The 15937-nt window shown below is 32.4% G+C and overlaps 1 protein-coding gene across 1 annotated transcript; it reads left to right on the forward strand.

The window, feature by feature from the left end:
• Positions 1–12813: 12813 nt before the first annotated feature.
• LOC140452829 (uncharacterized) lies at positions 12814–13791 on the forward strand. Its single transcript, XM_072547161.1, has one exon. The coding sequence runs from the start codon at positions 12814–12816 to the stop codon at positions 13789–13791; it is 978 nt and encodes a 325-aa protein (XP_072403262.1).
• Positions 13792–15937: the final 2146 nt, after the last annotated feature.

Below are 15937 nucleotides of genomic sequence, written 5' to 3' on the forward strand. Positions count from 1 at the left end.
GGATTTTGTATGTTAGAATATTATTTCTCTGAGAAAGTGAAGAATATCTATTTGTTATCCGGTTTAATCCATAGATTAAATATTAGAATGCTATAGAATAATGCTACAAGCAGCAAAAAACGGTCTAATAGTCAGTAATCAGAAAACCAAATAAATGTTCTTTAACATACAAAAGAAGGGATGTAGAGTAGGGCATAAAGTAACAATAAACCCATATAATTTTGAAAGATTGCAGCATTTTGGGTATCATTATCGGGTACGTTGTCACATAAGATATAAAATGGAATATTCAGGTAACTAACTGATGTATATATAACCCTCATAACACTTTTAAATCCAGAAGTCTAATACGAATCCCTAAAATCAGGATATATAAAATAGTGATTAAACCAAGTCTATTGACTGGATACGTGACTAGAACGCTGACAAAACAATGTAAGTAAAACTCAGGTATTAATTAGATCAGCGTTACTAGAAAAGCCATCAGAAGTATTGCCAAGAAATGTAGAGCATATAGTGAAATCTAAAAATCGTAGAATAAGATATTCAGACAGTATCGAGCGAGAACATTATTGATGAGGAAAGGGAGATCCATCGCTGAGAAAGTGAGAAACTAATTTCCAAAAGCAAAGGGTACTTTGTAATAAAGTACCCGTACTCTAAAGCATAAGCATGTCTTCTCCTACTCTTTAAGTAAGTGATGGATTCGACCGTTACTTGATGGAAATTTATTTTATCTGACAATAAAACAATTATTCGTTTACATGTTATAGCCTGTAACTGAATAAGTTGAAGAGGAAACAACTGTTTGTCTCAAGTTGGTCATTCAGAATTATGGCTGTATTTAATTTGCTGATTTCCCTAAATTCTAATTTCCATAGAATCTAAAAATATCTTAAGGCTTTTATTTTAAATATACTTTTTTAGTAATGAAAATACGTAAACAGAACCTTTAATATACATGTAACCTTTGATCTCTGGGATAAATCTATCTCCTGAACAATAGCGCCGATATATTTATTTGAAATTTTGTACACTTATTTTACCCGTTTATGTCACAGATCACCTACGTGGTCTGTGGTTTATGTCCTTATTATCCATATATGAGTTGTCACCGATATCATAAACTCACTTACTTTTCACAAAGAGACTCTATATTAGGTACGGTGATTACTATACATATCTGATTCGAAATATCGTCGAAAAGTAACAGTATGTAAAATTTAAATTTTTAATGAAAAGTTAAAGATTAGCCATTTCTTATGGGATTCAAAAGAGAAGCCTTTACGAAAATTTAAGTACTAATAAGACCACCGCAATCGGATGTACCCTGGGTAATGAATAATTAATTAATCGGCTAATCACCCGTTCAATATGATTTTTGTCAAATCGGTCCTTTTTAGGACCAACTATTCTAATTATGTCTATAAATATTAAGGGCATATCTAGAGATAAAGACACTTTACTTTACTTAACTTTATCAGACATGTGCGCTTATCTAATGTGACGCATTTCTAGTGCAGGAAACATATACCTAGAGGGCCAAACCTAATGTCAATAAAAGTGCTATCTCTGCCGGCAAAGAAGTAAAGAAAAACTTAAATGAGAGAGGACAAAATCAATCAGCTGAGGGAACCTTTCAACTATGTTGAGCTTGCATTCACTATCTACGTATATAATAAACAATATTACGGTTCCTGACTGAGGGTCCGAGCAAAAAGCTCATTATAAAATGTGTACCAAAAACACAACAATTACTGATATCCAAAGTCTGCAGACAAGCAAAGCAAAGACAAAGTTGTTACCTGGCTTAAACCTAGCAAAAACTCCAACGACCACAAAAGCTATCGGTCAATATATTTATTTTGTCAGCCATATAAAATACTTTACATAATTCTGCACATAATTCTTAATATAATTTTACCGATAATAAAACATTTACACAACCCATACCAGTAAATATTTGGACTTTTATTACGTAGACGATACATCTCCTGTTGCAGAACCAAAAACTTTTGTTGCTGAAGTGGAAAAAAATCTAAATCATATCTTAAACACAATAAAAAAAATAGATACAAGGTTGAATGCTCGAATAAATGAACTTTGATAAAATTAAGGCAGATATCGAGCACAGTTTTATTAATTAAATCTTGTCCAAGTACTTTCGCTCCCTAGAGCATCTTCAGGGGTATCTGAAATAAGACAAGAAACGTTTTTTTAAAGGAAGAAATTGATTAACCTCGATAAAGACTTGAGGTTATTGGATAATAAAAGTTTTTTCTGATTAACGTTTTAGACTTTCGTCTAGACGAAATTTGGACGTCAATTTTGGGCTATCCAACAATAATTGCAGAATGTCATAAACACAAAATTAAACATAAAGTTGAACATAACACTACACTAGACAATGACAAACAGTTTAAAATTATTTTAAAAAGTCGAAGATACATTCTGGTCGACAACAGGAGAGAGAATAGCTCCCGGTATTAACGGAAATGTTAAAGTGACATGTGCCATATGACACATCGGATGGGCAGTCACAATCATGTAAATGTGATCTGCACATTTTAAAATTCTATGTAACTAAGCATTGACCAAAGGTCCAACTGACACTACTATGTAGTCCTGTTGCCGACCAGAGTAGCTCCGACTTTTTTAAATAATTTTAAACTGTTTGTCCTTGTCTAGTGTAGTGTTGTGTTCAACTTTATGTTTAATTTTGTGTTTATGACATTCTGCAATTATTGTTGGATAGCCCAAAATTGACAACGTAAGTCTAAAACGTTAATCACAAACGAGTTTTTATCAAGGTTAATCAATTTCTTCATTTAAAAAAACGTTTCTTGGCTTATTTTAGATGCCCCTGAAGATTCTCTAGGGAGCTAAAGTACTTGGGCAAAATTTAATTAATAAAACTGTGCTCGATATCTGCCTTTATTTTATCAAAGTACAATAAAAATAGACTATGAATCAATTTTAAGCCAAACCCCGGAAAGAGTCAGATGTGTGCTCCTTCAATGTCCCTAACAGAGACGCTTTCACAAATCTGAACATCCAATAGTGTAATGAAATTCTTAAACTCTGGACTTGCTATAAATACCTTGAAGATAATTTGTATCACACCTTGTCATTCACAGAAATTTGTTTAAAACTAAATTGCAAACTACAACCAGTAAAATAATATTGTTCGCAAACTTTTCAGCTAAAAATGGGAAGCACATCCTTCAACCCTTAAAACGTAGACGTAGACATAGACGCTTGCACTCTACGCTTTTGCTGCCGAATATACCTTGCCAGTATGGATGACACCAACACATACTTAATACGTAGATTTTGGTATAAATTAGTCAGCCAAATTCAGCGGATATTAAGACTCACATCCATACATAAGCTCTAGAATATCGTAGCTATCAATCCACCTAATATCCAAAGATAAGTAGCTAGGAAACGAAAGAAACCAAGTCTAGATTCGCAACATCCGCAAAAGAATACGCTCCTCGCTATCTGAACCCTCGAGAGGAATTTCCTTATGGTAGCTATCTTCCTAAAATCTTCCAGGACGGCTCTTGCCTGCAAACACCGGTTAACCTGTGTGAATGTGGGGTGGTACAAGATTCATCCTTTCCTTCCCATACCTTCTTAGATGACTTTGCCCTTTAAATCGCTCTTTTCTGAAGTGACAAGGTTTAATTATTTGAACTGAACATATAAAATACAATCAGTAAGCTATTGCTTTTAAAAATCATTGCAAATTTGACACTAACTCCACTTATATTGATTACATATTACCCCTAAATAGAAGATAAAACATTCACAAGTATGTAATATTGGTGAAGTGGTATATTCTTGTTAGATAAATTACGCATTCCTCCCTTGTTTGCGCATTACTACCAATTTTTACACAAAAATATCTATCTTAGCACTTAAATATTTATTCTAAGATAAACTATCTAGAATTATATATAGTACACAGACAAAACCAGAAATAAAATAATAAAGAAGCTGTATACAAGATATCGTAAAAGAATGGATGAAATAAAAGTTCTTATTAATCTGAAATATTATTAGGAAATTTTCGCATATGAAAAAATACATCCAATTTGGTAATGAAATCCTTTTGAATCCATAAAGCTATTTTTAGAAAAGCACGTACCTACCAAAAACAGGTATTTGGTAGTATACATATCTATTACATACTGCAATGCGTATGAATGATAACAAAAATAAGGAGTCCTAATGAACCGTTTAGAACATATGCTGGAAATATACATCTTAATCGCCTAGTTGCCAAACTATCGGAGCTTACTTAGACCGATATACTTATGGTTCCAATATACAGTGAAAAAGATCTGAACTTCTGATCTGATTTCATTACCAAATTGGATGTATTTTTTCATATGCGGAAATTTCCTAATTTCCTAATGTATTTTGTTAACGTCAGTATGTCTTTATACGTTTCGTTTAAGAATCCGATTAATAAGAACTTTTATTTCATCCATTCTTTTACGATATCTTGTATACAGCTTCTTTATTATTTTATTTCTGGTTTTGTCTGTGTACTATATATAATTCTAGATAGTTTATCTTAGAATAAATATTTAAGTGCTAAGATAGATATTTTTGTGTAAAAATTGGTAGTAATGCGCAAAAAAAGGGAGGATTGCGTAATTTATCTAACAAGAATATACCACTTTACCAATATTACATACTTGTGAATGTTTTATCTTCTATTTAGGGGTAATATGTAATCAATATAAGTGGAGTTAGTGTCAAATTTGCAATGATTTTTAAAAGCAATAGCTTACTGATTGTATTTTATATGTTCAGTTCAAATAATTAAACCTTGTCACTTCAGAAAAGAGCGATTTGAAGGGCAAAGTCAACTAAGAAGGTGGGATGAATCTTGTACCACCCCCCATTCACACAGGTTAACCGGTGTTTGCAGGCAAGAGCCGTCCTGGAAGATTTTAGGAAGATAGCTACCATAAGGAAATTCCTCTCGAGGGTTCAGATAGCGAGGAGCGTATTCTTTTGCGGATGTTGCGAATCTAGACTTGGTTTCTTTCGTTTCCTAGCTACTTATCTTTGGATATTAGGTGGATTGATAGCTACGATATTCTAGAGCTTATGTATGGATGTGAGTCTGAATATCCGCTGAATTTGGCTGACTAATTTATAGCAAAATCTACGTATTAAGTATGTGTTGGTGTCATCCATACTGGCAAGGTATATTCGGCAGCAAAAGCGTAGAGTGCAAGCGTCTATGTCTACGTCTACGTTTTAAGGGTTGAAGGATGTGCTTCCCATTTTTAGCTGAAAAGTTTGCGAAGAATATTATTTTACTGGTTGTAGTTTGCAATTTAGTTTTAAACAAATTTCTGTGAATAACAAGGTGTGATACAAATTATCTTCAAGGTATTTATAGCAAGTCCAGAGTTTAAGAATTTCATGACACTATTGGATGTTCAGATTTGTGAAAACGTCTCTGTTAGGGACATTGAAGGAGCACACCTGACTCTTTCCGGGATTTGGCTTAAAATTGAATCATAGTCTATTTTTATTGTACTTTGATAAAATAAAGGCAGATATCGAGCACAGTTTTATTAATTAAATTTTGCCCAAGTACTTTAGCTCCCTAGAGAATCTTCAGGGGCATCTAAAATAAGCCAAGAAACGTTTTTTTAAATGAAGAAATTGATTAACCTTGATAAAAACTCATTTGTGATTAACGTTTTAGACTTACTTTGTCAATTTTGGGCTATCCAACAATAATTGCAGAATGTCATAAACACAAAATTAAACATAAAGTTGAACACAACACTACACTAGACAAGGACAAACAGTTTAAAATTATTTAAAAATGTCGGAGCTACTCTGGTCGGCAACAGGACTACATAGTATTGTCAGTTGGACCTTTGGTCAATGCTTAGTTACATAGAATTTTAAAATGTGCAGATCACATTTACATGATTGTGACTGCCCATCCGAGGTGTCATATGGCACATGTCACCCTAACATTTCCGTTAATACCGGGAGCTATTCTCTCTCCTGTTGTCGACCAGAATGTATCTCCGACTTTTTAAAATAATTTTAAACTGTTTGTCATTGTCTAGTGTAGTGTTATGTTCAACTTTATGTTTAATTTTATGTTTATGATATTCTGCAATTATTGTTGGATAGCCCAAAATTGACGTCCAAATTTCGTCTAGACGAAAGTCTAAAACGTTAATCACAAAAAACTTTTATTATCCAATAACTTCGAGTCTTTATCGAGGTTAATCAATTTCTTCCTTTAAAAAAACGTTTCTTGTCTTATTTCAGATACCCCTGAAGATGCTCTAGGGAGCGAAAGTACTTGGGCAAGATTTAATTAATAAAACTGTGCTCGATATCTGCCTTTATTTTATCAAAGTTCATTTATTCGAGCATTCAACCTTGTATCTATTTTTTTTATGGTGTTTAAGATATGATTTAGATTTTTTTCCACTTCAGCAACAAAAGTTTTTGGTTCTGCAACAGGAGATGTATCGTCTACGTAATAAAAGTCCTAATATTTACTGGTATGGGTTGTGTAAATGTTTTATTATCGGTAAAATTATATTAAGAATTATGTGCAGAAGTATTTTATATAGCTGACAAAATAAATATATTGACCGATAGCTTTTGTGGTCGTTGGAGTTTTTGCTAGGTTTAAGCCAGGTAACAACTTTGTCTTTGCTTTGCTTGTCTGCAGACTTTGGATATCAGTAATTGTTGTGTTTTTGGTACAAATTTTATAATGAGCTTTTTGCTCGGACCCTCAGTCAGGAACCGTAATATTGTTCATCTCAGCTGACTGATTTTGTCCTCTCTCATTTAAGTTTTTCTTTACTTCTTTGCCGGCAGAGATAGCACTTTTATTGACATTAGGTTTGGCCCTCTAGGTATATGTTTCCTGCACTAGAAATAAGTCACATTAGATAAGCGCACCTGTCTGATAAAGTTAAGTAAAGTAAAGTGTTTTTATCTCTAGATATGCCCTTAATATTTAGTGACATAATTAGAATAGTTGGTCCTAAAAAGGACCGATTTGACAAAAATCATATTGAACGGGTGATTAGCCGATTAATTAATTATTCATTACCCAGGGTACGTCCGATTGCGGTGGTCTTATTAGTACTTAAATTTTCGTAAAGGCTTCTCTTTTGAATCCCATAAGAAATGGCTAATCTTTAACTTTTCATTAAAAATTTAAATTTTACATACTGTTACTTTTCGACGATATTTCGAATCAGATATGTATAGTAATCACCGCACCTAATATAGAGTCTCTTTGTGAAAAGTAAGTGAGTTTATGATATCGGTGACAACTCATATATGGATAATAAGGACATAAACCACAGACCACGTAGGTGATTTGTCACATAAACGGGTAAAATAAGTGTACAAAATTTCAAATAAATATATCGGCGCTATTGTTCAGGAGATGGGTTTATCCCAGAGGTCAAAGGTTACATATATATTAAAGGTTCTGTTTACGTATTTTCATTACTAAAAAAGTATATTTAAAATAAAAGCCTTAAGATATTTTTAGATTCTATGGAAATTAGAATTTAGGGAAATCAGCAAATTAAAAATACAGCCATAATTCTGAATGACCAACTTGAGACAAACAGTTGTTTCCTCTTCAACTTATTCAGTTACAGGCTATAACATGTAAACGCATAACTGTTTTATTGCCAGATAAAATAAATTTCCATCAAGTAACGGTCGAATCCATCACTTACTTAAAGAGTAGGAGAAGACATGCTTATGCTTAAGAGTACGGGTACTTTATTACAAAGTACCCTTTGCTTTTGGAAATTAGTTTCTCACTTTCTCAGCGATGGATCTTCCTTTCCTCATCAATAATGTTCTCGCTCGATACTGTCTGAATATCTTATTCTACGATATTTAGATTTCACTATATGCTCTACATTTCTTGGCAATACTTCTGATGGCTTTTCTAGTAATGCTGATCTAATTAATACCTGAGTTTTACTTACACTGTTTTGTCAGCGTTCTAGTCACGTATCCAGTCAATAGACTTGGTTTAATCACTATTTTATATATCCTGATTTTAGGGATTCGTATTAGACTTCTGGATTTAAAAGTGTTATGAGGGTTATATATACATCAGTTAGTTACCTGAATATTCCATTTTATATCTAATGTGACAACGTACCCGATAATGATACCCAAAATGCTGCAATCTTTCAAAATTATATGGGATTATTGTTACTTTATGCCCTACTCTACATCCCTTCTTTTGTATGTTAAAGAACATTTATTTGGTTTTCTGATTACTGACTATTAGACCGTTTTTTGCTGCTTGTAGCAATATTCTATAGCATTCTAATATTTAATCTATGGATTAAACCGGATACCAAATAGATATTCTTCACTTTCTCAGAGAAATAATATTCTAACATACAAAATCCTATTAAATTTTCAAAACCTTCCTTGAATATTATATTCACTTATGAGGGGCAGAAGCAATATCAGTACTATATTAAGGCGTATAGTCCTGGACTGGCTAATCGTTGGATAATAGGAAGCATGAGTGTAGCAGTTTTAATGTTTTCCTGACTGCTACCTGGGATCGGGGAGCAGAGATATCAGTACCAAGTTAATGCATTTAGGAATTGTTGCTTGAACTTTATTATTATTAAATAGCACTATATTTCCTAGTAAAATCGTGATGACTTTATAGTAAGACAAATTTTCGAACGTTGGTTATGGAAACGTTAAGGACATACCACCGAGTTCCCTATGTCGATATCCCGCAAAATAGTTGTAATAATGATAACCGAACCAAAAAAACAGAGATTAAAATAGGCGCCAAGAAACTGTGTTATAAAACAGTCGAATAAATACAGATTCTCGATTTAAATATTCAAAAAATTAATGAACAGCTTACTAAAATAGAAATAACGCATATTTAAGATGCAATCCATTAAGATCCAAGGTACAAAGCACCCCTAACATATGCTAATGATATTGATCTCATAAGAAACTCTCTCCCGTCCGCAAACGACATCTTTAACAAAGTGAAGAGAGTACAAAAAATGTTTCACTTAAAATCAACAAAATGAAAACCAAATACAAGCGAATCAAGAGAAGAGAGCAATGCAATACATCTAGATAAAATTATAAAGTCAACAACTACAACTTCGAAAGTATGGAATACTTTACTAAATATCTTATATCAACAATCACGGTTAATAATAATGTCACTAAAGAAATACAGAGCATAATTCTTCTAAAAATTTTTAACCTCATTATTATATCACTACAAATCCGTATAGAATAAGAACATATACTGAATAAAGAAAGCTCTTATAACGATATTGTTCAGGAAAATAAATCGCTTAAGGTAGATCGGACACATGCATAGACGCCAAGATATCAAACTTGTAAAACTGGTATGGAAGAAACTTAGCACAGAAGAAAGCCACTTGGGTGTCTCAGTATATGATGGAGAGAAAACATTAAATCATATCTTAGAAAATTAACATTTCATTGAAGATTTGTGGAAAATCGATCAACTTAAAAAAAAGTTGTAGTTAGCGAAGACCCACCCAATGTTGTAGCGCTACGTAATGATGACAATAAAGAAAAAAGAGAAACAGTGACAAAAACCAACAAAAATGGACTAATGGAGCACAGCTGCTTTAAAATCTTGATAAGAAATGCAATAGATGATTGATGGCTTCGAGAAACTTGAGATTTGAGAAAGGCACTCTGTCGAAACAGCTGTAGTGATAAGATACAATTAATTTGGTGTAAGTTTTGAAAACAAAGTTTTTAGTATTTTGTTGTTAAATAAAATGGAATTAACATATGACATTATATACGCTATAATAACTAGACAACTTGTATGATACGGACATATAAGGAGAAAGTTTCATGAAACAATAAACTACACAATATTCGTTATAAGTGAAATCGATATGAATAAAGAAAATGAGGAAAACTATGGCAAAAGGTAAAAAAAAGTACTGATTAAAAAATGAGAGAGGACAACATGTGCTTAATTAGGAACAAATTGAGATAAATAATCAGAAGACGACAAAGAACATTTTAAATTGATAAATCTATACAATTTTTAACAATGCATATTTATAGGTCATTTTCAGAGCCAACGTGCTAATGGTATTTAAAATGAAACTTTTTAAGGTTTTTAATGTTTGTATGACAGATGAAACCGTATGACACATAACCGTGAAATTTATATACCAACCTATAAATCTCTTTTAAAAGAATACTGACACCTACACATTATTACAATACTACATATCATAATACTAAGAAGTTTGTTATTTTAATCTAAGAATAGGCTTTATAATTTACGAGAGATTTAATTTAATGTATTTAAAATTTTGCAGGATCCGGTATCGTAATAAGAAACAAAATTTCACTACAAGGCATGGAAGCGTGTTAAATTTGACTTTAGATATTCTTTTACATTTTTTAGATATAACATTTCTTCAACACGGAAGTTAGTCCAATCTCTGATATTTCTCTGCCAGATTTTGTCTTTCTTCCCAAGACTTTTCTTCCTTGTATGATGAAGCGCAGAAGAGAGTATTTATCGTTTCGACCTATGTGGCCCAGATAGACAATTCGTGGCTTCTTCGTTTGAGACTTTTACCGTCCAATATAGCCACATTTCGAATGCCTTTAATTTTTTTAAAGATTTGTATACTCAATTTCTTATTTGTAAACATTGACTTTTATCTGTTTAGTTTAATCCTATCTTTTTGCTTTATTTGTTAATGATTTCTATAAGAATTTGTAAATCGTCTATATTTTCTGTCATAATTGGGGTTTAGTCTGCAAATTTTATGTTATTAATGATGCTTAGTCCATTCCTAACTTCTTTCCCATAGTGTCTCCCAAAATATTAGTTGGGAGTACACATTAAATAATTGTGGTGACAACACACATCTCTGGCTGACTCCTTTTTGAATTTCTACTTGATTTGTCTCACTATCTTTCACCCGCATGACCGCTGTTTGATTTTAGCAGATTTTTATTAAATTAATATCTTGGTATCTAGGTGTATGTGTTTTAATGCATGTTTGGGCTTACTAGGTTGAACTACGCAGTTCCGTCTAAGCTTTTAACGAGAGTAGACGTATTTACGATAAGTATAGTGGTGAAGACAAAGTTTATTTTGTGAAATGGAAGTAGTTAGAAACGAGGTTGATGATCCTGGTGGAACAACTATATCATTATCTGGTGAGTCGTTTCCAATAACAAACGATTATAAAAATGATAATGATCCGAGTCTTATCAGAAAACATTACGATAAAAACATACGATACCGGTTGTGTGATACTGGCCCATACGTTGGGTATGTAGAATCTATCGATAAAAATATCGGTAAATTACATCCGATAAGAGTTGGACATTATTTACATACAAATAATTTTAAAAATAATATTACTGAAATTAAATCTATTGGTAGGAATAAAATTAAGGTAATTTTAAATACTGCTTCTTCTGCTAATAACATTGTAAGTGGCGACTTTTTCAAAGCCAACAATTTAATTGCTTATATACCACGGTTTTTTGTGGAACGTCGAGGTTTAATACGTTCAATTGATACAGGGTTTACCGAAACATATCTACTGGAAAAACTTAAAAGTGAGAATCCAAATAGTAATATTAAAGAAATAAAACGACTAAATCGTAGAGTCACTACAGAAACAAATGAAACAAAATTAGTACCTAGACAATTTGTATGTATAACATTTATCGGAGCTTCTTTACCAAAAGAAGTCATAATTAATAGTTGCATTTTTCCAGTGGAACCGTACATATATCCTGTTATACAGTGTCAGAAATGCTTAAGATATGGACATATGACACAACAATGTAATGGGAAAGAGCGTTGTAAAAACTGTGGTGAAAATCATAATAATAAGGACTGCTCCGTGGGAACTAAATGTTTATACTGTGGTCAGCAACATTCGGCACTATCAAGAGAATGCTCAGAATATATTAAACAACGTAAAATTAAGGAAATTATGGCTACAAAAAATATCTCGTTTCAGGAAGCTGAAAAAGTTCAAAGCAATCCAAATTACTATTCAAACATATTAACTAATAATAGATTTTCGTTACTAGCTAATGATTCTAGTAGTTTTCCCCCGCTACCTTCCAGAAATGTTAATGTACCTTCAGTGTGCAGTATCTCTAAACCGAGAGTTGTGAGAAGAAATTCCACATCAAGTAACAGTTCTGAATCTTTTAAAAAAAGAAAACTTAATGAGAGCGATTATATTGATAATGAAAGAGTTGAGAAAAGTACAGCCAGTTCGTCAATTTTACCAAATCCTTACAGGGATGAGTTTATGAGACATAAAGAAAAAATAGTTGAAGGTATTACTAATATAATATTCAGCTTTCTCTCTGATGTTTTAAATTGCAAAGATTATATAGACAACGATCAAAATTTAATTAAAAAACATATTTCAAATCTATTGGAAAATTTATCCACATCCAATGGATCATAACAGTTCAAATAATTTAAATATAATTCAATGGAATAGTCGTTCTACTGTATGTAATGCACAATCTTTTAAACAATTTCTGTATTCAAATGCTATTGACATTGCAATTTTATCTGAAACATGTTATAAGACAAAAAACAACATTGTTTATAAGGGATACCAAATTATTAGAAAAGATCGTCAAGATCGTAGATTTGGAGGTGTAGCTATATTTTTAGGCCTACGGATAAATAAGTATAAGATATTGGATATTATAAATGTTGGAACATTGGAAATGTGTGGTGTAAAAATTGATTTTAATGGCAGAATAATTAATATAATCTCATTATATAAACCTGACAAGAATATAAGCATCCGAGAATGGGAACGGCTTTTTAATTGGTGTTCCTCACTCGAAGGAGAGACGGTACTAGGAGGTGACTTCAATGCCCATCATGCGGTATGGGGTTCTCCAAAAAATGATACTGATGGCAATAGAATAATTGATGCATTAACTGATATGGATTTAATATTTCTAAATGATGGTTCGGCGACTAGAATTACCCTTCCAAACTCTACAAAATCAGCTGTAGACTTAACGCTAATAACTCCTGGACTAATTGCACTAGCACATTGGCAAACATTGGATAGAACTCTTGGATCTGATCATTATATTATTTCCATCAAGTTGAATATTGATGTACCCTCTTCTGTTGTCTATCCAACAAGGAAATGGAAATTAGAGAAGGCCAACTGGAAATTGTTTCATAGCACTCTTGAAATGGAACTGAAGAATGTTGTATACTCTGAAAACTGTAATGAAATGGCATTTAATCTGAATAGAGCAATTAATACAAGCAGCGAAGCTTCTATCCCCCAAAACGTACCCTTCTGTCCTAAACATAGACAAAAATCAATTTGGTGGGATGATGAATGTAATACACAGATACAGCTGAAGAAGAATGCTCTTAAAAAATACAAAATCGCATCTACACTGAATACCTTTCTTGAATATAAAAAGATAGAAGCTACAACTAAAAAAATGTTTAAAAACAAAGCCAAAACAACATGGATTAAATTTTGCTCCAGTCTTAACTCTAGTTGCCCATCAACTCAAATATGGAAGATGGCTAACAAATTAAACAACAAAAACGAAAACATCAAACATGCTTCTTCCGCAGTTGCGAAGATATTCTTCAGAAGTTATGTCCACCATTTGTTGACAAACATATACCTTACATGGCTTTACATCCAGAAGAATATTATTTATTAAAAGAAATAACATCATCTGAACTGGAATATGCTATCAAGATATCCAAAAACACAGCTCCAGGTCCAGATCAGATTTCTTACATTATGTTACAAAAAATGGGTGTACTGGCTAAAAGACTACTACTACATATTTATAACTGTATTTTGCAAACTGGAATACCCCCTTACAAATTTAATGATTGCTTTGTTATATTAATTCTAAAACCGGGAAAAGACAAAGATAATCCGGAATCATATAGACCAATAACACTATTGTCATGCATTTTTAAAACATTTGAAAGAATTCTAAAATTGAGAATGGAAATTTGGTTAAGGCGGCATAATATTCTACCAGCAACACAATATGGTTATAAACAAGGCTATGGAACCACGGATGCAGTAGTTCGTCTGACTACAGATGTACAAATTGGTTTTTCTAATTCCATGACAACAGGTGCATTGTTTATTGACATAAAAAGTGCATATGACAATATTGATTTAAATATACTCTGTGATAAACTTGTGTTTCTTGGCATTCCAAAATCGATAGCACATTTACTATCAAATCTATACAAAGACAGAAGTGTATCGATAAGAGTAGGTCACAATATTATTGGACCCAAGATCACATCAAAAGGTATTCCACAGGGAGCTGTTTTAAGTCCACTTCTTTTTAATTTGTACACATACGATTTGCACAATTTATGGTCTCCCAATATTGTTTGCTTACAATATGCTGATGATATTGTCATCTACTCACATAAGAAAACATACAGTGAAAGCACCACTGAACTCAAACATATTATGTACAACTTGGATAATTGGACTTGGTTAAATGGATTTAATATTTCGTACCAAAAATGTGCCGTAGTATTTTTTTCAAGAAAACACCCTATTAAACATCACGCCGTAACCTTACATGGCAATGATATTCCAATTGTTTCGGAATTTAGATATCTTGGTGTCGTACTTGACAGAAAATTGCTTTGGATTCAACATATTAATTATATAATTGGTCGCTGCGAAAAAGGTATTAATTTTCTTAAAATGGTGTGTAAGAGATCGTGGGGTGCAGATCAAAACATTACATTGAATTTTTATCGAGCCTATATAAGATCTATAATAGATTACTGTTGTGTGGTATATGGGTCAGCTAGCATAACCAATTTACGTAAACTTGATAGAATCCAATTTAAAGCTCTAAGGATTGTGTTAGGATTGATGAAAAGCACTCCAAATGAAGCCACCCTAGTTCTAGCATCTGAAAACCCACTCTCATTGCGCAGAGAATATCTGGCAAGCAAATATTTTCTAAACCAACATTATCGTGGCACTTATAATGCAAAAATAATTAATGAATTAAATACAGCTGATTTAACATCTACCTACTTCATTAAAAAAAACTCTCCACCACTTGCAAGAGCAATTATAACTTGCAACGAACTGAAGTTAATAAATTCCCCTTGTAATCTTATCTGGGAATCGTTGGATATACCACATCTAACAAGTGTTCTAGCTACAAATATTATTATCCCTAAATACCAAAATTAATTTTGCTACACTACTCTTAAAGAAATCTTAAGTGGCTATTCAGATCATATTGTGATCTATACAGACGGGTCAAAATCACCAACATGTACAACCAGTGCTTACTTTGTACCAAAAATGAAGATTAAAAAATCATTTATTTTAAATAATCAATCCAGCATTTTTTCTGCTGAAGCATGTGCTATATACAAAGCCCTTGAATTGTGCTGTGAAAACCAGTGGAACAAAATTGTCATATGCAGTGATTCACTATCAGTATTACACTCTTTGCAAAACTTTAAATTCACAATAAATAGCAATATATTCATATTAGAAATTTTTCAACAGTTACTAAAACTATCAGATCCATATGGTACTAAATTTCTATGGGTTAAGGGACACTCAGATATTGTTGGCAATACTATTGCTGATTCGATAGCTAAAAATCCATTACAGCACCCACATATGGTGATAGAAGAATTTAACACATGTGACCTACTTGCCTATATCAAACAACATATTAAATTTAAATGGGACAGAGAATGGATTCAGTTTGGTGAAAGCAGGGGCACTAATTTATACAAATTACAACCAACAGTTGATGTAAAACAATTTTACAAAGATGTCACACTAAGCAGAAA

The sequence above is a fragment of the Diabrotica undecimpunctata genome, chromosome 11 (genome assembly GCF_040954645.1).
Source record: "Diabrotica undecimpunctata isolate CICGRU chromosome 11, icDiaUnde3, whole genome shotgun sequence".
NCBI classification, from domain to species: Eukaryota; Metazoa; Arthropoda; class Insecta; order Coleoptera; family Chrysomelidae; genus Diabrotica; species Diabrotica undecimpunctata.

Bases quoted from the DNA above. Each gene is read 5' to 3' on its own strand.
- LOC140452829 (XM_072547161.1), top strand. From the start codon at position 12,814: ATGTGTGGTGTAAAAATTGATTTTAATGGCAGAATAATTAATATAATC.